Here is a 21,767-nt window from a genome sequence, read left to right as displayed (position 1 = left end):
GCAAAAGTCTGCCGCAAAGACTTATGGTATTTTAGAGTTTGTTAGGGATAAGAGTCGTGTCTGATATGGACATATTTTATAATTCTCGGGTATAAATAGACCCTGAACCCCATGTAATCAAATTAACACATGTTCAATACAATCTCGGCGCATCGCCACCCTTTTTGCTTTCGTTTTGTTTCGACGAGTTCTTGCTTTCGGGTTGAGCTGCATCGGTTTCGATCTTCAACAAGAGGTAAAACTTGTTATGGCGACTTGCGTTCTCGGGATTAGTGCTTCCATCTTTATGATACTCTAATCTTGTTTATGTAATTCGTCGAGTTATCATATATCTTATATAATCTCCGGCAATATCGACATCTAACCTATAATCGGCTAACATCTGTCAGTAGAAGGCAGCCGATTAGGATAGATAGCGACGTTGGCTTAGATTATATATGATATCCACCACTCTATGAAACTTCCAACGGCTTGATTGTCTAGATATTGCCCTTCTTTTCATACTTATAGCTGCATCAGTTGAGTTTGATCTTATGAGTCATGATTAGAATCTCAATCTCTAGCCTGCTTCTTAGTTGCCGATTAGGGTAGTATCGGGGTTTCAGCCGATCTTACCTGATTTAACTATATTTACCTTATATGCTTTGTTGATATGTTAAATCTGCCCTTTATGTTAAGATCTTGTTGCATTTAAGTATATTAGGCTTTTGTTTGATATATTCTACTTGCTTTGATATCTTAGTATAGGGTGGTATCGGAGTATTAGCCGATACATGCTAGATCTATCTGATCGGCTATGCTACGAATATATATATAATCTCATTATTAATATATATTTCGATCTAAGTGATTTATACTGTCTCGGCATGGCGACCGATCTATCCCAATCGCTTGATTTAAGTATATATCGATATAAGGATTATATATCGTTAATATCTACAGCCGATCGAGTAGATTTAGTTCTGTCTTATTTATTAATGCCTGCCGATCGGCTTAAAGATAAATGATATGTCATCAGCACCTAGCCGATCGGCTATCGTTTATGGATTTAACCGCGGTTTCTTTGTCTTTGTTCTTGTTGATTGCAGGATCAAATCAACTGGCACGCTAGCATACCCGAAGGCGAGTTTTGGACCTGCACTGGAGTTAAGCAGATCTCCCAGGCCTCGTGTTTTCACATCAACAACAACCTGGTAGGTGGAAATTTCTAATCTTCCACTGAGTCAATGACTCCCAGGAGATCAACCTCTTAGTTGGTATTAACTTGGCCTTCTCAAGAACAATCAAATATACCTTCCATAGCATCGAGGATTCCCAGCCCTGTGAAATGGAGATGGCACATTTCCCTAATTCTGCTGGACCGTTCTTGTCCACATCGCTCACGTCGCCTTCACTAGCTTCTTTGGTGCATGTTGGTTGCAAAGATTGGTGGCTAGGACCTTTTAGGCTAATTGGCAATGCGGGTGCAAGGAGGAAGATGAATAATTGTCGCAAGCTTTGCCAAGAAGGAATGAAACGGAACGTTTATTTTTTATCCACTACCATGCAGAACCTATGAATAATTGTCGCAAGCTTTGCCAAGAAGGAATGAAACGGAACGTTTATTTTTTATCCACTACCATGCGGAACCTAGAGCAGAACACAGTGAAAAAGAATATCGAGCACCCTTCCCAAATATCCACAATTATTGCGAGAGAGAAACGGTACAACCATGAAAGTTGAGGCATCACATGTGAAAAAACCATTTTATAACCTCTATTCACAATATCAAGCAAAAGTACTCGACACTTGGGTGAAGAATTTGGCATCTAACATGACTCAGCTGTCGTGAGGTGCTCGAACCTCTGCCTTTTCAAGCTCACGATATTCGGAGATCCCCTAGTCAGGATAATCGGTATCTATGGTCAACTAGCACAAATATTGGCATATCACATGGTTTTATATGGAATTTTGAGTAGAGCTTGGAGTCTAATGACGTGTATGAAGATATGGGAATCTCTTCTACCTGATGTTCGATTTGAGCACCTTGAAAGTTTTGAAATAATTCCATCTAAGTTAAAGTCGTATCACTGAACTTGGGAGAAAATAAAGGACCACTATATGGTAACCACCAGGACAACTATGAGCATGGAAATCGACTCGGATACGAAGATAGAGTCCTACCTGACTACAACAAGACATTATATTATATAGGACTATAAATATGTAACATGTACATCTTGATGGGGGAAGAAGAGCTTTAGGATTTACATTCTCACTGATTTGCTCATGCACGTAGATTCTTGCATATATATCAATGCAATCGACTAACATGATGCATGGCATTACTCCCAACCCGAGGAGAGGACCTGAACCTGTATAAAATCCACATGTGCTCTTGTGTTTGACAGGTTACCAATCCTTGATAGGTATAATACGCTAGTGTTTATGCTGAACAAGTGAGAGAACCATGCATGCGTATCTAATTAAAAATATAATTTTGTTCCACGTTTTGTAACAAGCAATATCATGTAATAACACTCTCACAATTATCATCTATTTCTCAATTGTAAACCCATTCCAAAACACCTATTTATTTTAGTGTTGTTAACAGAGTAGAGACAGGGAACAACACCACAAGGGGACACAACCACAGAGCTAGGTGCCAGACCATCCAGAGATATAAATGTTTCAAGGAAAAATATTGGCTAAATATTTTCCTTGAGGCTCTCAACCTCTTCTTCTGAAACTTCCAACCAAAGCTTATCATTTTCACACTTCACGTAATCCTTTGCAGCCTGGATTTCTTACATGTCCCCTCTTAAGGTCTTCTGATTCCTTCATGATTTTGCCTATTACACCTATCTAGCTCCATCTTGAGCCTCTCAACCCTGGCTTCAAACAACCCATGTTTCTGCTTTTCTCTCAAAACCTCTGACTGGATCTTATCATTTTCACCCTTCATCATATTCTTGTTGGTATGTATCAGCAGCATTCATGATCATTAAAATCGCCTTCCTCGCATCCTCCAAGTCATCCTCCTTTGCCTTAATTTGCTTCCTTGCTACTTCTTGGTACGTATCAGCAGCGTTCATTAATTGCATGCTTGCCTTCCTCATGTTCACCAATTCTTCTTCCTTTGTCCTAATTTGCACCTCTGCTACGTGTTGGTACCTATCGGCAGCATTCATGAACAGCAGACCCACTGTCCTCGTGTCCTCCCTTTGCCTTACCAACTCACTGGACAGTTTGGTGTTTTGGTGCTCCAGCTCCCACACCTGGTATTCTAGTGTGGAGATCCTTCTTGAGTATACATCCGCCGCCCACCTCTTCTCATTAGACAGCTCGGTGTTTTCGTACTCCAACCTCTGCACCCTTCTCTCTAGGTCATTCTTCTCATTAGATAGTGTAGTGTTTATGCGCTCCAACTCCTTCACCCTTTGGGTCAACACCAAGCCCCTGCAGTGAATGTTTTAGAGGGAGCATTAGAGAAGAGAGATGGGACCAAGCTATGTACGTGCAGGGGAATTGGATCATTTTCAAAGATATAAAATGATGTCTTGGTCCACTCGAATACCATGCCACGCCAATCAACCCGGCCATCGGCATGACTTGGAGGAGTGAGGATGACGACGAATTGCGGCTGCTGTTGTCACACACTCGTCGGAGGTCGAAGACACTTGCGTGTGCCGATAAAATGTTTGACTTGAGGTGAATACATTTGTTTATATATATAGGGAAGAGTTAGAGGAGAGAAGGGCGGAAGGCATCGACTGCTGGTGAAGAAGAGGATGGAGTGTTGGTGAGGTAGAGAAAAGAAGCAGTGGAGGGAAGGCATAAAATACCCATGAAGAAGAGGAAGGATGAAGCACTAGTGAAGTAAAGTCGGGATGGGGCGGTTGAACCAGTCCTGGCTATCTTATCCCTGAGTGTATTCTCGTCAGAGGACATGAGCATTTCTGTTTGGGAAATCTCCGTATGATGCCCCTAGTTACCTGCCTTGTGTCTCCTGTGCTGTATCCGATGAATGACATCTCACAAGGGCTGGAAAGGATGAAAAGATCATTTGCGATGGTTACCCCTATTATCTTTCCATTTGTTCTCTATGGCCTCGGACAGTTGGACTATCCTTGAACGTTTCGTTCGGAAAATTGATGTTAATGGCTGCATTGTGAACCTTTTTTTATGAAAACTCCACGTATTAATACGCATTCGGTTGTAGAAAATGATATGCTCGTCAACTCTAGCAGCGTAGGCCGACTAATTTTCAGAGGAATCTTTCTTATTGACTACATAAGAAGAGATGTCATCAACAAATTAGCCACAAGATGAATGCCACCAAAACACTTCAGTCATTGGATCATCATCCATTAATTAATCCATGTGTCAGAACAAAATATGCGGATCAGTTAGTAAAAAATATGGGAGTAGCAATACAACACAACATTTAGCAGTTGTACTTTCAAACGTAACTATAGTATAATTAAAAGTGTAATTATAATATATCTAGACTTTAATTACATTATAACTTATATGCAACTTAGAATGGAATCAGAAAAAAAAAATCAAACTCGCGGGTTTGAACCCCCGTGGCGCACGTTGCATGAAATTTTGTTCAGTCCCTCACACGAATCTCAATGGAATCCGATATGGTCTACTAAATGAAAGTTTTGGAAGAAAAGAAACTACTGTCAACTGTTTTTTTTCAAATCCAAAAACTATTTCTTTTGTGCAGTATCTTAAGAAAAAAGCTTCTTGAAGATCTCTCTATTGCAGTTGTTTGTCCTACTACTATAGCTACCAATAGGTCTCAATACTGCACACTCCATTGTTATGCAGTTGGATTGTTGTTTTCTCTATTTACTATTTATTCCACTCCATGACGATTTGATCTTCGCCAGCATGGGCCACGATCAGGTGGAGCTCGGTTTCATGGCTGGCCGCTGCAACGACGGTACTATGGCAGTGTCCAACAGAAGCAGAGGAGACGATTCCGACAGTCCCAATGACTTCCGGAGGAGGCGACACAGCTCTCGGAAGAGGCCGATGCCACGTGGCTTCCAGGCGATGCCGCATGCTGCACGGTTGGGATAAAGTAGCTCAGTTGGTTAGGAAGTCTATTGGGATAGGATTAGATTAGGTAATCCTCTATCCTTGTAAGGATGGTCCTTTTCTAGGTTAAGATAGGCATTAGATTAAGATTTATCTTAGTGCCTACTGACCCTACTTTCTCGGCGCATGTCGCATGGTTTTGGTTCAGGGTTAGTCCTGTTACTTTCTCTATTATAATCCAATCTATTCCTCTTCGTCTATTTCACTTGCACGACACTTACCTCATTCAATCTTGCCACTAATGAAAACTTAAGCCGCGTTCGGAAGCCTGGCTTCCTAACCCAGTGATGTGCGTATGGAAAACGGAGCGGTCCATTAGCACGTAATTAATTAAAGTATTTGTGAATTTTTTTTCAAAAATGGATCAATATGATTTTTAAGCAACTTTTGTATAGAAACTTTTTCCAAAAAACACACCATTTAACAGTTTGAAAAGCGTGCGTATGGAAAAGGAGAAGAGGATGGGAACTGGTAGTGCCGAACACAGCCGTACTCCTTATTGGGCACACCTAAACATATTTGCAAGATCGTTGGAACATTTGCATCAATCAAAGAATCGATGCATTTTTTTTTCTTTTCCTGATACCATAGTTTGCTTTCTGAATCATATTTAGATGTTCGCTGACTACTTTAATTTTACCTTGAAGAGGTCTCTACGGATGGAACCTACAAATCATGGCTATTCATTTTTTCCGTTCTTCTTTTGAACTTTTAATCAACGTGAATCATGTCAAAGGGTATGCTTGAAACGCCATTTGCAAGCACAGTTAGGACACAATTCAGTAATAATTCTGAAGTTTGTTTTTTGTGAACTATACAGACGCTGATTAGGGATCGAACTTAATTGGCGAAGCGACGAGGTTGCCCTTCATCCGGATCAGCACCTGAATTATTCTTTGAGTGCATATATGAATGTTTTTATCGTCGATCAGACTTGATTCTCAAGCCATCATCTAACGGTTGCATGCGGGCAGGCTAAGGCAAGGAAGAGTGTACGCAGCGACGACTAATGCCCGATCATTAATGGATTGTTTAATTAAGCACAATAATTATGAGAGCAGTGTCTACAGGGCACATAAAAAGCAAAGCTTTCTTTCGGATCAAGCTTGCTATAGGCTGATATATAGTGATATCGCCTTCATGATCCTTGGTCGCTGAGGGCTTTATGGAGAAAAGGATATTAACTACTAATATCAATGTCCCACAGTTGAGTCCGATTCATCTGTGGTCGATTTCCTCATCTGTAATCTACATATGTACCGTTGAATTATGTTAGTCATGCATGTTCTATGTGCCTAATTCAATATATCCTTGATTTTGTTTTATTTTGATTGAAATAATAAATCATGCTGCTAATATTTTACCTATTGAATATCTGTTTTAACATAACTCATAAGTGATTAAGTGCATTGTTCAAGCAATCAGGTCGATTAACAGCATAAACCTCATGCTCATTATAATTGGGTTAATTATTTGATTTTAATCTTGAAACAAAGAATATATATTGATATATATTTTTTTCAAATAAAACCTAACAACTAATAACTACTTTCTAGATGTGCTGTCCATATATCCATATGCATATTGTATACAGTTGTGGCTTATTGTTGATGTTCATGTCGTTGGAGTTTTGTAAGTATAATTGCGACAGTATATTATATTGAGGATTCGTGTTAAACAGAACATGCCATAGGAGATATCAAGGACTATCCAGGATTTGTTTTTCTAAAAATCAGAAGTAATATATATAGAGTTGTATCTATTTGTACTTTATCAATTTAATTTCAAAATTCCAAAGTGATAATTTCAAATTGTAACTTTTTTCACCCTAATCCCTTATAATTCTTAAATAATTTTGAATTGATAAATATGGAGTACCAATATTGGATTCTCAATTTAGGTCCCTATTAAATTAATTATAAAATTCATAATTAGCAAGTTGTAAAAGACATGAACTGATTTTATTCTAAGCCGCTATCAATAACCAACATATTTAACAAAAACATATTTTAGACATAATAATAGTAATAATAACCAATTGTTTTAGGCCTAAATTATGTCTCGGCGGAATGGAGTAATTACATTACTAATGGACATTTTAGTCATAATATAATAAAAAAATTGTTAGTGAAAAAGTTTACTACTGACCAGATGACAATGTGATCCAGTAGTAAAAAATAATTGTAAAAACATTACCATCAGATGATGCATGACAACATCTAAAAAAAATTACATGTCAGTAAAAACATTATTACCTAATGACAACTGTGTGATTTCAATTAAAATACATATTAGTAATTTCTTTATCATATAATTAGGTTGTACATTTTACTAAAGCGTGGGACCTAGAAATACGAGGCAGGAGGTGGCAAAGATTGAAATTATGGGGATAGGAATGTCATACATATGGTCAGACCTAGGCCTCAAGCCACCCATGCCATGGCCCGAGCCCCGAGGCGTAGGAATTGAAGCTCACTACATCCAACAAACTTTCACTATATAATGGTGGTCTTGGCCCAAATATGGCATGGGCTGGCTTAGGCCTCAAGGAAAACCTAGGTGCACCCCTGGCATATGTAAAATTTGCACATGAGTAAATTTTTTATGGGTAGAGTAATTTTCTTCTGTAAAACAGAGAATAATATGCTAAATAAAATTGAAACATGCATCAAAATGGCAAGTGGACCTATACTACTCTGTAGAATCAAGCCCATTAGGGCCATTGCTAAAAGGAGCAACACTTTGTTGAGTAATAATTGTTAAGGTGGCCAGTTTACCAAAGTGCTAACAGTGTAGAGACATCACGAAATGTATCTGACTAATCAATTGAACATTAGCATTATAGCATATCACATATAACAAAGGAAGTGAAAGTTTTATTTCATTGCATAGTATTAACTGATCACCATTACATTATTAATGCAACACATTCCCAACCTAATTATTTGGAGCCGCATGGTGATAAGCATGATAAAATGCTGCCCTTATTCTTCTCCTGTGCCTCAGCAACTGCGAGATGCAGCAGCTCACTGTCCTTGCTGAGGACATCAATCTCACTTTTCTTTTCCTCCAATGCCGCCTTCAGTTTCCTAGTCTCTTCATCCTTTTCAGCCTTATAATTCTCAAGTTCCTCAAATTTTGACTTCAGCTTACATGCTTCAACTTTCTCAACATCTAATGCTTTCTGGACTGAATTCTTCTCGTCACTCAGGAGCGAATGCTTAGCATCAAGTTCATTATAGGATGCTTGTAGTTGTGATAAAGAAACATGGATCTTCACCAACTCAGCCCTCAGCCTATCAGCCTCTGCATTCTTGTTGCGCCCTACTTCCTCAGCAGCTTCCTTGCTGACCTGGATTTCCTCAATCTTCCTCTTGAGGTCCCCCATTTCCCTAATGAATTTTGCCTTCTCAGCATCAAATGACTTCACAGCTATCCCATTTGCCTCTGCCAATGCACCAAGTTCCATCTTAAGCCTTTTAACCTCCAATTCAGACATGCTATGTTTCTGCTCTGCTATTAATATCTCCAACCGAAGCTTATCCTTTTCACCCTCCACCAAATCCTTCTTGACCTGGATTTCCTCCATCTTCCTCTTAACATCCTCCAATTCCTTCATTATTTTTGCTTTCTCAGCGTCGAATGCCTTTGTAGCCGCCTCCTTTGCCTCCACCAATGCACCCAATTCCATCTTGAGGTTGTTAGCCTCTACTTCTAATATGCTTTGTTTCTGTTGTGCAGTCAAAACATCCAACCGAAGTTTATCATTTTCTCCCTCCACTAAATCCTTGTTGGTTTGGATTTCCTCCACCTTCCTCCTAAGATCCTCCAATTCCTTTAGGATTTCTACCTTCTCAACCTCAAACGCCTTTGCAGTGGTCTCCTTTGCCTCCTGTAGTGCTCCCAGCTCCTTCTTGAGGCTAGTAACCTCTAGATCAAATTGACCATGTTTCTGCTTCATAGTTAAAATCTTTGACCGAAGCTCATCATTTTCACTCTCCACCAAAACCTTGCTATCCTGAATTTCCTTAACTTTCCTCTTAAGATTGTCTGATTCTTTCATGATGTCTTCCTTCTCAGCAGCAAATGCCTTTGCAGCTGCCTCCTTCGCCTCCACCACTGCTCCCATTACCTGCTTAAGATACTTAACCTCTGCTTCAGACTGGCTGTATTCCTCCTCTGCTGACAAAAGCTCCGACCGAAGCTTACCATTTTCACTTTCCACTAGATCGTTATTTGTTTTGATTTCCTCCAACTTTGTCTTAAGATCCTCTAGATCCTTCGTGATTTCTTCATTTTGAGTGTCAAATGCTTTTGCAGCTGCTTCCTTCGCTTCTGTCAATCCACCCAATTCCATCTTAAGCCTCTCAATCTCTGCTTCACATATGTTTAGTTTCTGCTCTGCAATCAAAGCTTCTGACCGAAGCTTATCATTTTCACTCTCAATCATATCCATGTTGCCCTGGATTTCCTCTATCCTACTCTTAAGATCCACAGATTCCATCATCATTTTTGCTTTCTCATCATCAAATGCCTTTGCAGCTACCTCTTTCACCTCCGCCAATGCAACTAATTCCTTCTGGAGCTTCTCAATCTCTACTGCAGACTGGCTATATTTGTCCTCCGCCGTCAAAACCTCCAACCGGAGCTTATCATTTTCACCCTTCAAGCTCCTCTCCACCTCTTCCTTCTCGCTTGAGATGGCCTGAACCGCTGCCTTCGTCTCCTCCAATTGCTTCTCCAGTTTACCCTTCTCGCCAAGCAGCCAGGTATTTTTGTGCTCCAACTCCCACACTCTGTCCCCAAGTGTGGAGACTTGGTGTGATAGGGTCCTCACCCTGTCATCTGTGAAGATCTCTGCGCATATGTTTTAGAGGGGCATTAGAATCGAATAGATCATATATATTTATGCTATCATCATAAATAACTACTGGTAATAAAACTAATAAATCAACGGTTGAGGCCATTTGTACTGGCTAATACTGCTAGTAGAATCTATCAATATAACTATACCTATACTAATTTGATACTTTTTGCGAGCTCCATATTAACCAGAAATGTCTAGTCATTGGTTACGTGGATCGTATCATCATGATGGTAAGTCTAATCATGCCGGTGTCTATAGATGTTGTAAGAATCTTTTCCACAGAAATTAAATAATCATGTGCAGAACATAATTCAAAGGTATTTGTGTTTACTGCATGTAAGAATATAAGTATATAACCATACGCAATATTTGGGTTGAACGCTCATATACGGCCATACCCATATGAATATTCGGAATTGCTATTGAAAGCACCTAAGCAACCATGCCGTGGTGTCATGTTCACATTTGCATATAATCTCAGACGTTCACCCATGATGGACGAAGCACGCAATTATATTTTTCTCATGTGAATATCTCCATTTACAAATTTTCCCTTTTATATAGCTTGATTGCATGCCATTTTACTTTTAAAAATTCAGTAGCATTTTTAGCTGCAGTGTAGTAAGAGAAAGAGAAAGGAGTTTCTTTTAATATACTAATGTCACTGTAGGAGTACGTGGTATACCGGAATTAGTCAAGCGCGAGCACATGCAAAGATGGTACTCCCTCCGGTTCCATATTTATTGACGTTTTGGACAAGGTTAAGATCAAACTTTTATAACTTTGACTATCAATAACTTTAAAACTATTTAGTTTAAAAGAATTAAAACATCAAATATATATATATATATTTATTTATTTTACAAAGTACTACAATAAAGTAAACTTTTTTTAATTTATTGTATATATTATAATAGAAAACAAAGTGAAATATATATTTTGGAGAATGTGTCATTGTCCAATATGTTAAGAATTATGAAACGGGAGAGAGTAGGTTATTAATTAATTACTCGGGAACATGTAGGCAGAGTTGTTTTTCCTAGTATCATTTGCTAAAAGGTATGGGGTTAGAGAATAATTGAATCGCAGATTAGCAACATACACAAATTACCACAATAATCTTATAATAGAACTTTATTAAAATAAAGGTTGAGGCAATACAATCTTCATCTAATTAATTTGTTGGATCCCACCTCATTAGAAATATAATATTTTTTCATAAAATTTAATGGTAGAAATGCAATTATTATAAGATGGAGGGAGTATATTCTTTTAAAAAAATTTAGGCCTATGCGAAATTCTAGCATTAATTAGGAAAATTTCTAACATTAATTAGGACAAAGGAAAAATAATATGGCCTTCCACTGGCTGTGAGGTAGAATTAGAATGATATAGAAAAAAATAATACATGCTAACTGAAATTCCGAAGAAAATAAACACGCGATATCAGCTAAATCAGATTAAAATAAAACAAAAATCCATGTTAGTCAATTTTGAAGAAATACAAGATTCAAAATATAATACCACGAATACTACTCTGTACCTGTCAATTTGAACTTAAGCATCATTAAATATATTTAGTATAGCTTTGATACTTGTTAATTTTAAATTTCCTTATTATTAATTTTTTAATTATTAATTTCCTAATTTCTTAATAATGTCAGTTAAGACTTCAATACAATAACAAATAGGTAATGACTAATTATAAATTTCTGAATTATTAAATCATAAGAAAAATCATAATTGAAACTCCAAACAGAGTACAGCCCAGTACTTATTAATACCAGTCACAGAATTGTGACATCATGGAAAAACTATACTTGAGATTCTAGGCCAAATACAAGTACAACTCCATAGTTGTTACATACAGAATTCAGAATAACAAAATGATTCAAAAGCTATAAACAAGACACCAAACTACACTCAGTACTTAATTGTTAGTCATAAATCTCTGAATTAAGTCAAGACAAACTAAACTGAGAGTACCATATGAATAAAAATCAGTACTTACTCATTCCAAAAATTAAACAATTAAATTAAGAAAATAGATAGCTACGGATGGAATATTGCAACAGATTCTATATAATTTTGTATCACTAATTTTTATTTATGTTGAACGACAAATAAAATTTATTAACCTTTCCACAGAAAATAAATTTTGTTAACCAAATAGATCCGACACAAAATTAAAATCATATGATTTGTATAATGGTAGTAAATAGATCGTGCAACGTATTTGTTGGCAACCTTCCGAGATCACCGTAAAAGTAATGCGAGGAGCTAGTGGAGAGAGATATGACCACCACACAGCGCGGAAGGAAAAAAAGATGTTGTCTTTGCCCACCCGCAAACCACGATGCGCTCGACGACGACATCGTCGGTCGCTGTTGTCACAAAGGTGCAGGTGGAAGACGCCTCGCTGTCTTGCTGTGCATCCGCCGAAGGATGCAGAATGTTTTCCTGCCTCTGCAGAAGTTGCATCGCGTGAAAATATATACAAGAGAAGGAGAACTAGAGGATGAAGTATCCATGACTCCCTTGAAGAAGAGGGAAGAATCAAGGGAGAGAAGAGGAGTGTGGGTTCAGCAAAGGGATGGAGTGTCGATGGGGAAGAGTGATGAGTGAATATACGTTTTGTTTTGTACAAAGAAAATTAAACAAGAACAGAGGAGTGCTAGTAATAATTCAACAAAGGAGAAAAATCACCAGCAAAAAAAAAACAATATATGCAGAAGGAAGAAAGAAACAAATCAATTCTCAATGGAAAATTTAAATCAGCAGAGATATATCGATCGTTCATCAATGACTGCAATCGCATGGCATCAAATGTTTTGCTATTTTGATGCTGGCACATTTTTTTTCTTTTCTTTTATTTTCTAAACATTCCGCGACACAGCTCGATCGCATTATTCTTATTGCTTCGATTGCAAGAATTCAAAGCCATAATGATTATATTCCACCCAAGGTATTGTACTAGCTAAGTAGCTAGTACCTCCCTTTCTTTTAAAGAAAGGCAAAATGGAAATCCTTGCATCTATCAATCTTTTTGGATATCCTATATATGTATATGTATAAAGTTCATCTCCAGTGGATGCAATTAAAGCTATTTTCCTTTCTTTTCATTGCACCACATCAAGTCAATAATTTTTATCTATTAGATCAAAATTTAGCGCTTTAGATTGCTCCAAAGTACCTTTGTTAGGGCCACTGCCCATTCGATTTAATTTGGTCGGTTCAGATTGTTTCAGTGTAACACTTGCTTTTATTCCCTCAATTCAATTATCTCTATTCAACCCATATGACATGTTAACATTCTATTTCAAAAAAGAAGACTAAAAAGACTATTGGTTCGTATTGTTAGAATAAGTATCGAATATACTAGATCTATTTGGTTACGGATGGATTTAGAGTTGTAATAGGTGGTAGAGGTATAGTTAGAGTCGCACTCTATAACCCAAAAATCTTTCTTAAATAGAGAGGGGGGCATCACAATATAACCATATAGGTTACAATGTACGTAGGATAAACATGCAGGGAGATGATGACTGCGAGGCCATGTACCCGTAGCAGCTAAGGTGCTATGTTTATTGGGGAGGAACGCCCATAACCAGAGCTCCTAGGATTAGGTTTCGGCTAACCTCGTTAACAAATATCGTGTGTTCCTATATCGTCATCTGGCATGTCTTGGGTGATGAATACATGAAGCTATTGAGAAGGTTAGTTGTTGTTTCGCTATATCAACTAACTTTTATAACAAGTGATATCAGAGCCAAAGGTTTCATCCTCAAATCAAGAAGACATGCGAAGGAGGAAAATTGAGGTGGGGTCGTGCATTGACAGGAAATCACAAGTCATGGCAATGAGATTGATGGCGACAACAAGGAAGTTGCGGGGGCGACGACCTCACCTATGATTAGACCTGCTACGACGGAACGTGGCCGAAAGACAAGGCCGAGCGTGGCTGAAAACAACCAGAGAGATTGGAGTGATAGATCCATGGATGGCATGCTCGACACCCATGGTGATCACGGATCTATGGTGACAGGGAGGCTGTAGCGGCAGGGCACAACCGACGAGCGTGGCACCATGTAGCGTACGTGCAGGGCTAATGAAGATGGGGTCGTGAATGGTGAACATAAGGGTATTCACGGTGCGTCCCACATATTTGAGGAGCCTCAGGGTGCCATGTAGGCTAAGGCTACGGGTCCAAAATCTGGGTTCCTCACAGTGCAAGTGACTCTAGGAGTGGCTTCAATTTTATATTTCAGCCCCTAACATTTTATTTTCAGTTCTCGTATTTTTTTCAATTTATCTGTAGGTCCAAATTTTACACTTAACACCCTAAAATCTAGAAAAAAAAATATAAGACTTCCCTCACCCTCTCTCTCTCTCGTATCCTCTCGGCCTCTCCCTCTCCTCTCCTCACGCCAGAGATCCGGCTCTCGTATCTTCCCCAGCGCCTCTCTTCTCACGCTGGCCGCCCTGCTCTCGTCTCCTCCCTCGGCACGCGGTGGATTAAGCGAGCTACAGTAAATTGAGCTCCTCCGGCCGACGAATCGAGGTCGCACTAGTCGTCGCCGTCCCCATCTCTTCTCCTCTGCAGGCCACCATGGCGCTCGGCTCCCTGGCAGCGTAGAACGAGGTGGGCGGGGCAAGGCGGCGCTGCTCTCCCTCCCCATCTCCGCCGCTCGTCCTCCCCCTGGCAGATGGGTTGAGACAGCCGCCATCGAGCTGCTGCTACTGCACGGGTGGTCGACAACAACGAGCAGCGGCTTGTATAGAGCGAGACGACGGCCTCGGCGGCTTAGAGTAGGGGACGATGATGAGCTCGGCGGCGGCTCCCCTCTCCTCCTTCCAAGGCCGGCGCCCCTTCTTCCCTGGCCGGTGCACGACGAGCTCGCCGGCGTGAGGACTACAAGCGGGACGGTGCGGATCTTGGCGGCATGGAGCAGGACGACGCAGATCTGACGGTGGGCCTCGGCGGCGGAGGACTCCGAGGTGGGACTCGGTGGCGGCACGGTGGAGTGGCCTCGCCACCGGCCAGCCTACCGCCACTAGCTCCACCTTCCGTTGTCTCTTCTCCAGAAGGCGGTGAGGCTTTCTCCTCCCTTCACCGGCCCTCATCTCCTCCTCCGTCCATCGGCGATTTAGGAGCCTCATCTCCACAATGTGGTAGCACGCTCGTGCTCATCCATCCTCGCGCCACGCGTCCTCGATCCGAGTGAAGAACCCATGGCTCATTTTGGCTGCGTGTACTCCGTTTGGTCACGACCAAAGCGAACATGGAGGCGAATCTCTTACGTGGAAGGTCGAATGCGAACGACACGTAGACGCACTGTGAATGGCTAAGGGCTGTGACCCTGATGGGTGAGGAGGCACGGATGATATTTATGGATGCATGTCATACGCGTATGTATGGTGCGAGCGCCCTACCGAGCAGAGGCACAGAGAAAAGCGGAGGATGACCAAATTGCATGTATGGACCTGCTTCAGTCTTGGAGATCCTCGTGCATGAAAGATATGTGAATTAACATGCATTCACATGTGGCTATCGAGCATGCACCGTGGGGCAGCGGTACTGATTGTGCAGGTGTAACTTTTAATGTGTTAGTATATGTGTCATAGGCTGTTTTGGAAAAGGACCACCACGAGCAAAGCGATGTGCTTGTTGGAAATTTCACTCAGTGGATGATGGAAACACACACACTGCACAAGGACAAGAAGAGCTTGCACACACAAAAACTACTCGATGCTGCACACCAGCACCTGCACTTGCACTTGTATTCACCTCACACACTAATCACACCTCTGATTACATGGTTTAAATAAACACACGCACACATGCACAGGTTCAGCCGGCCGCACGACTCGGCCCAACTCTCCCGTGCCCACTAATCACCTTTTCTACATGCAAAGCACATCTCCCTACATGCAGATCACCACTAACCACTACATGCATGAGTTATCTGATCCACTCTTCTCGCCATGAACCATTCACTTAACTTGGCCACAACTCCAAGCTAACGTGTGCATGCAAGACTGATCAAACTAACTAACACATGCATCGGCTGATTTGCTGCTAAGCACTCGCCACAAATTGACCAAGCACCTGGTCACACAAACACTCACATCATGGCTGCCTCCCTTGGCCACTAAGCCATGTGTTGAGATAGAGAGCACGTACACAGCTAGCACAAACTAATCCATACACGACTGACTCACACAAATATGCAAAATAACAAGATTAATTCTAACAGTGCTGAATAAATCGAGTTAGACTACAGCGATGCGGAGGAGAATGGAATGCGGACGGCGGAGTCCTGTGCAGGCTTGGGTTCATATTCATGTCGGACTTCAGTTGGGTGCCCAGGGAGGTATCCAGGGAGGAAGCTAGACCAAGGCAGTAGCAGTGGCAACGATTTCGAAGGAAGCACATATTACTTGGTAAGATGACTGCGATGACAGAAGAGAAGGTGGAGCATTGTTGTATGTGAAGTCTAGGGGAAGAAGTGACAAGGATAGCAGATTTCCAAAGATGGTTCAAAATCAGCACTGTTATTGCGACTTGTAAGATGCATGATTTGGTTCATGATCTTACTTACTCATTTTATTTACAAGATGAAATTGCTAACATACCTAAAAAGTTTACAAGTGATCTCAGCCAGAGCTGCCGATACATATCTGTAACAAGATGCATTAGTAAGGTTGACAGAAACAATGTTAAAAGAAGGCTCACAGTATTTATATATCTGATGGCACATTTGCTAGAGAGAAAAGGTACAATGACGAAAACCAAGGCATCACATGTGAAAAATATCATCTTTAAACTATTGCTCAAAATGCCAAGAGAAAGTCCTCGGCACTTTGGAGCATAACTCGACATCTATGATGATTCGGCTCCAGGAGATACTCAGACCTCTACCTAGTCAGGTACACAATATCTAGAGATCCCCTGTCATGATAATCACAGTCTGTGGTCAATCGACTGGTACAAATTTTGGGTCTGTTCGTTAGCTGGACGCTGCAGCTGGCTGCGGCGATAGCTGCACTGCCTCAACGGTACAAGCAGTGTAATTTCTACTGTTATATACTGTAGCTGCTACGGCTGTACAGCTGCAGAAAATCTCTACCGAACAGGCCCTTTGACGTAACCCACACAGTCTTACCAAGAATTTTAAGTAGAGCTCAGAGACTAATGGTGCATATGGATATATGGGGCTCCCTTTTACCGTGTTTGATTAAAGAGCCTCGAAGGTTCCGGAATAATTCCTCTGAAGTAAGAAAACACGAATATTACCTCTATCTCAAAGTAAGTTCATTTTCACCTATCTTTAACACACCAATACAAAACAAAACGACTAGAATATTCTTACTTTATCAAATTCCAATACAACTATTTCTCACTTTATCTACTCACAATACAATTATTCTCTATTTTCACAAACTCCAATATACTTTCACAAACTCCGATGCTACGATTACTCTAAAAATAAACTTTTATTTTGGGACAAATGAAGGAAATTAAAAATGAACTTATTACGAGATGGAGGAAGTATATAGTAACCAATAAGACGTTTGTGCGCACAAGGATCAATCGGTGTGAAGATGTAGTCCTACTCAACAACAGCAAAGACAGGGCATTACTCCCGATCCGAGGAGAGCCCAAACGTGTATAAAATCCTCCTGTGCTGTTTTGTTTGATGTCCATGCTTTTGCCGATCATGACCTTCTATCAATAGACCAGGACACCAATCCTCACCAGGTATAATATGCATGTATTTATACTACCCAAGTGAGAGAACCATGCATATATAATTGAAAAGATAAATTTGCTCCATGTATTACGATAAGGAATCTCATATTTACAGTTTATTTCTAAAAATTGTAAACCCATTCCAAAGCAGCAATTTATTTTATTGTTTTCAAGTGGATAGAAACAGGTCGCACCAAAAGGGCCACCCTAGCTTCTGGACGATCCAGAGAGATATACATGTTTCAAGAAAACATATCATCCAAATATTCTCCTTGAGCCTCTCAACTTCTGCTCCTGGCAGACTATGTTTTTGTTCTGCAGTGAAAACCTCTAACCAACGCTTTCATTTTCAACCTTCATGAAATCTGCATCCTTGATTTCCTTCAATTCCCCCTTCATGTCCCCGGATTCCTTCTTGATTTTGCCTCTACTAACACATCTAATTCAAGCAAGCAATGTTTCTGCCTGCTGTCAAGATCTCCAACTGAATCTTATCATTTTCACCCTTCATCAAATCCATGCTAGTCGGAATTTCCTCCACATTCATCTCATGGTCTTTCAATTCCTTCATAGTTTCTGCCTTTTCAGCACCAAATGCATTTGCAGCTGCCTCTTTCTTGTGTGCCATTACCCTCAATTCCATCATGAGCCTCTCAACCTCCAACCAAAGCTTATTATTTTCAATCATCACCTTATCACAGTCAGCCTCCAATTCCTGATTCTTCGCTAGAGCTGTCTTAAGCCCTGATTCTAAAGATGCAGCCCTCGCATCCATTTCTGCCTTCTGGACCCCAAGGACCCTCAATTCCTCCACCTTATCCTTAATTTTCTTCTCCGCTTCTAGTTGGTATGTATCGGCAGCATTCATGACCACCAAAACCGCCTTCCTCGCATCCTCTAGGTCCTTCACCTTTGCTTTAATTTGCTTCCTTGCTACTTCTTGGTACGTATCAGCAGCGTTCATTAACAGGAGGCCTGCCTTCCTCGTGTTTGCCAATTCCTCTTCCTTTGTCCTAATTTGCTTCTCTGCTACTTGTTGGTACGTATCGGCAACATTCATGAACAGCTGACCCGCCTTCCTCGTGTTCTCCCGTTGCTTCACCAGCTCACTGGACAGTTTGATGTTTTGGTGCTCTAACTCCCGCACCCGGTACTCCAGTGCGGAGACCTTTCTTGAGGACTCATGAGCAACCCTCATCTTCTCTTCTAATAGATTGGTGTTTTCATAACCCAACCTCCTCACCCTGCTCTCCAGGTCACGCTTCTCACTGGACAGTCTAGAGTTTTGTTGCTCCAACTGCCAGTTTTGGTTCTCCAACTGCCTTTTTTGGCTCTCCAACTCTAGCACCCTGTGGTAGTGCCACCACCAGCTCCTGCAGCGAATGTTTGAGAGGGTATTAGAGAAGAGAGATGGGACCATGCTACGTATGTGCATGGGAATTGGATCGATTTGAAAAAATAAAAATGATATCCACTCGAATACATGTTCCATGACATGTTGTAGACACTTGGAGGAGATTGCAGCTGCTGTTGTCAAGCACTTGTTGGAGGTCAAAGACGCCTGCCTGTGTCAATGGAATGAAGCTGCCTTGGGTATATATTGAGGGAAGAGGCACAGGATTGACGGGCGGAATGCATTGAATGCCTGTGAAGAAGAGGATGGAGTGTCGGTGAGGAAGAGAAAAGAAGCAGAGGAGGGAAGGAATGGAGTACTAGTGAAGCGAAGTCACTATGAGGTGGTTGTTGATATTTCTTAACAACTTTACTAGAAATATAATTCCCAGCAATGATGCTCAAAATATTACTTGGTATTCTTTACGGTTACAGATATAATCCGCAAGCGCTAGGATATAGCGTTGTAGCATTTCACCCGGAAGTATTCCAAGATATCATATTTATTTAATCTCATGGGAATATTGTTGACGGCTGTTAAGTACCAAATTAACGCCATCAATACCTGCATAAGACCATAAACATGGAACATCCAACATAGTGGTAGGGCTTATTTCTAACAATTTCCACGAGTGTTAGTGTATATTCATATGCAGGTGACAAACTACCAAAGTTGAGAGGAAATATACATGAAGGAGGATGAGAATCAAACTCGTATCCGAACTTATGGAGTTTTGGACCCAAAAACCCAATTAAACACCTCCAAATTGGCCAAACATTCATACCAATGAATTGAGGGGCCCAAAATGAGTGTCCAGGATGAAAACTGGAGCGAACGGAGCCACCCTGGGTTCAGCCAAACCCCTGAGTTCGGCCGAACCCTGGCAGAGGCCATTTGCCCCGGCCCAAGTCCAGTTCGGTAGATAATGCTCTCCTGATGGTGGTTATGACCGTTTCCGGCGCTCCAACCGTCATCCAAATGGACACTTGGCATGAGGAGAGTGAAGATGCTCATAGGATTCCATGGAGGATCTCCACACTCCCAAGCAAGCTCCACACTATAAATACCCCTCTCCTCTCCCTCATTTGACACACACCAAGATGTAGAGCTGAATTACAAGAGGCTCTAAGTATGCTTTAGCTTCTTTACATGTTCTATAGTATACTTAGAATAGGGAGAGAGTGAAGTAGAAGAAGTCGGAGGAATCCCGGAGTTGTCGGTAATCCTCTCTTTATTCTTCTACTTTGGTAATTACTCTGCTTCAATAGACATATCATTCTGACTAATTAAGATTTGCTTAGTGAGAATTATTCTTGGTTAGTTCCTAATTAGCATACGGGATCATTGTTCACTATAGTCCATTAATTATATAGTGTTTGCTTAAGTGCTTGGCCAGTGCTAGAGTAGTAGTTAATTGCGTGGACGCGGTGTCTGGGTAATTAATTGCCAGTGGTTGCTGCGTATCCCACAGTACGTTAGAGGTGGGTGTAGAGGTGGTGACAACCCTCAAGAGCACTTAAGTCCTCCCTATCCGGGTACATAGTAGAGCGACATCTGGTAAACAGCGGGTTGCCAGTGCATGAAGTATCATGTTAGGATTAAACTTAAGCTTTCCTTAGACACTGTTTCTCATAAGGAAATCCTCTCTACCCTTTGCCCATATTTATCTTGTGTCCTTGGATGAACCGGAGGAAGAGATAATCACACACATTCCCTTGGATTCGATACCCTTAGAATACTCCGTAGGGGAAGTGCTACTTCGGTATATCCATGCGCTTGCGGATTTTATCTGTGATCGTAAGAAATACCAACAAGCATTTCTGGCGCCGTTGCCGGGGAACGGTTGCTGTTTATCTCTGAACCTTGTTCATCCTCATATCCTTTTTATTTTTCTTTCTTCTACCTTCACCCCCGCTACCCCAAAGAAGTATTCCTGTAAAAGTCTTCTCATCCATGGAGCCACTATCTATCTTCCAATTATCTGCTCCTCGAGGTGAATTTTACGAGCCACCTCCTTCATCGGAACCTATTTTAACACTTGGCTATGAAATTCGTCCTGAATTTATCAGTATGGCTAGGGAGAAATCTTTCTCTGGTTTAGGCCAGGAAAACCCCTACCATCATCTGCGGAAATTCGAACAGCTTTGCTCGTGCCTTAAGATTCGAGGCATGAAGAAAGAGACTGTTCGGTGGAAATTGTTTCCGTTCTCTCTTCATGAGAGAGCGAAACAATGGTACACATCTACCGTTGGGTGTGTAAACAGTGACTGGGAGAAATTGCAAGATAGGTTATGCCTCGCATTCTTCCCTGTAACCCGTATTACTACTCTTCGTGTAGAAATTCTGAGTTTCCGGCAGAAAATAAAGAATCGATTGGTACAGCCTGGTCTAGATTCACTAATTTAGTTCAGTCTGGTCCAACCCTGTCTATACCCGATTACGTGCTATTGCAGCATTTTCATACAGGTTTAGATAGGGAGTCTGCATTCTACCTTGACATAACTGCTGGAGGGTCATTCATGCACAAAACTCCCACCGAAGGCAAGGAAATTCTCGATCGCATATCGAAAAATACCTCCTTTGTCGGGCAGTGTGTTGAACCCTATCCAGAGGCATTTGTGTCAGGAAGGGAGGAACCCTCTTTTGCCAAGCCTGAACCCGAG

The 21,767-nt window shown here is 41.0% G+C and overlaps 2 protein-coding genes and 1 pseudogene across 2 annotated transcripts; all 3 read right to left on the bottom strand.

Annotated features, from left to right (window-relative positions):
- Positions 1 to 2,652: 2,652 nt before the first annotated feature.
- On the bottom strand, positions 2,653 to 3,582 carry LOC127770190 (uncharacterized; annotated as a pseudogene).
- Positions 3,583 to 7,945: 4,363 nt separating this feature from the next.
- Positions 7,946 to 12,420, bottom strand: LOC127769528 (uncharacterized). Its single transcript, XM_052295116.1, has 2 exons — positions 12,303 to 12,420; positions 7,946 to 9,948 (listed from the first exon to the last, which is right to left on the bottom strand). Exons 1-2 carry the CDS (start codon positions 12,331 to 12,333, stop codon positions 8,033 to 8,035), a joined length of 1,947 nt encoding a protein of 648 aa, XP_052151076.1. The 5' UTR covers positions 12,334 to 12,420; the 3' UTR covers positions 7,946 to 8,032.
- Positions 12,421 to 18,131: 5,711 nt separating this feature from the next.
- Positions 18,132 to 19,203, bottom strand: LOC127769529 (uncharacterized). Its single transcript, XM_052295118.1, has one exon. The coding sequence runs from the start codon at positions 19,201 to 19,203 to the stop codon at positions 18,151 to 18,153; it is 1,053 nt and encodes a 350-aa protein (XP_052151078.1). The 3' UTR covers positions 18,132 to 18,150.
- Positions 19,204 to 21,767: the final 2,564 nt, after the last annotated feature.

The sequence above is a fragment of the Oryza glaberrima genome, chromosome 4 (assembly GCF_000147395.1).
Source record: "Oryza glaberrima chromosome 4, OglaRS2, whole genome shotgun sequence".
NCBI lineage: Eukaryota > Viridiplantae > Streptophyta > Magnoliopsida > Poales > Poaceae > Oryza > Oryza glaberrima.
The sequence above is the reverse complement of the archived record's forward strand: the minus strand, read 5'-3'. Positions and strand labels throughout refer to the sequence as shown.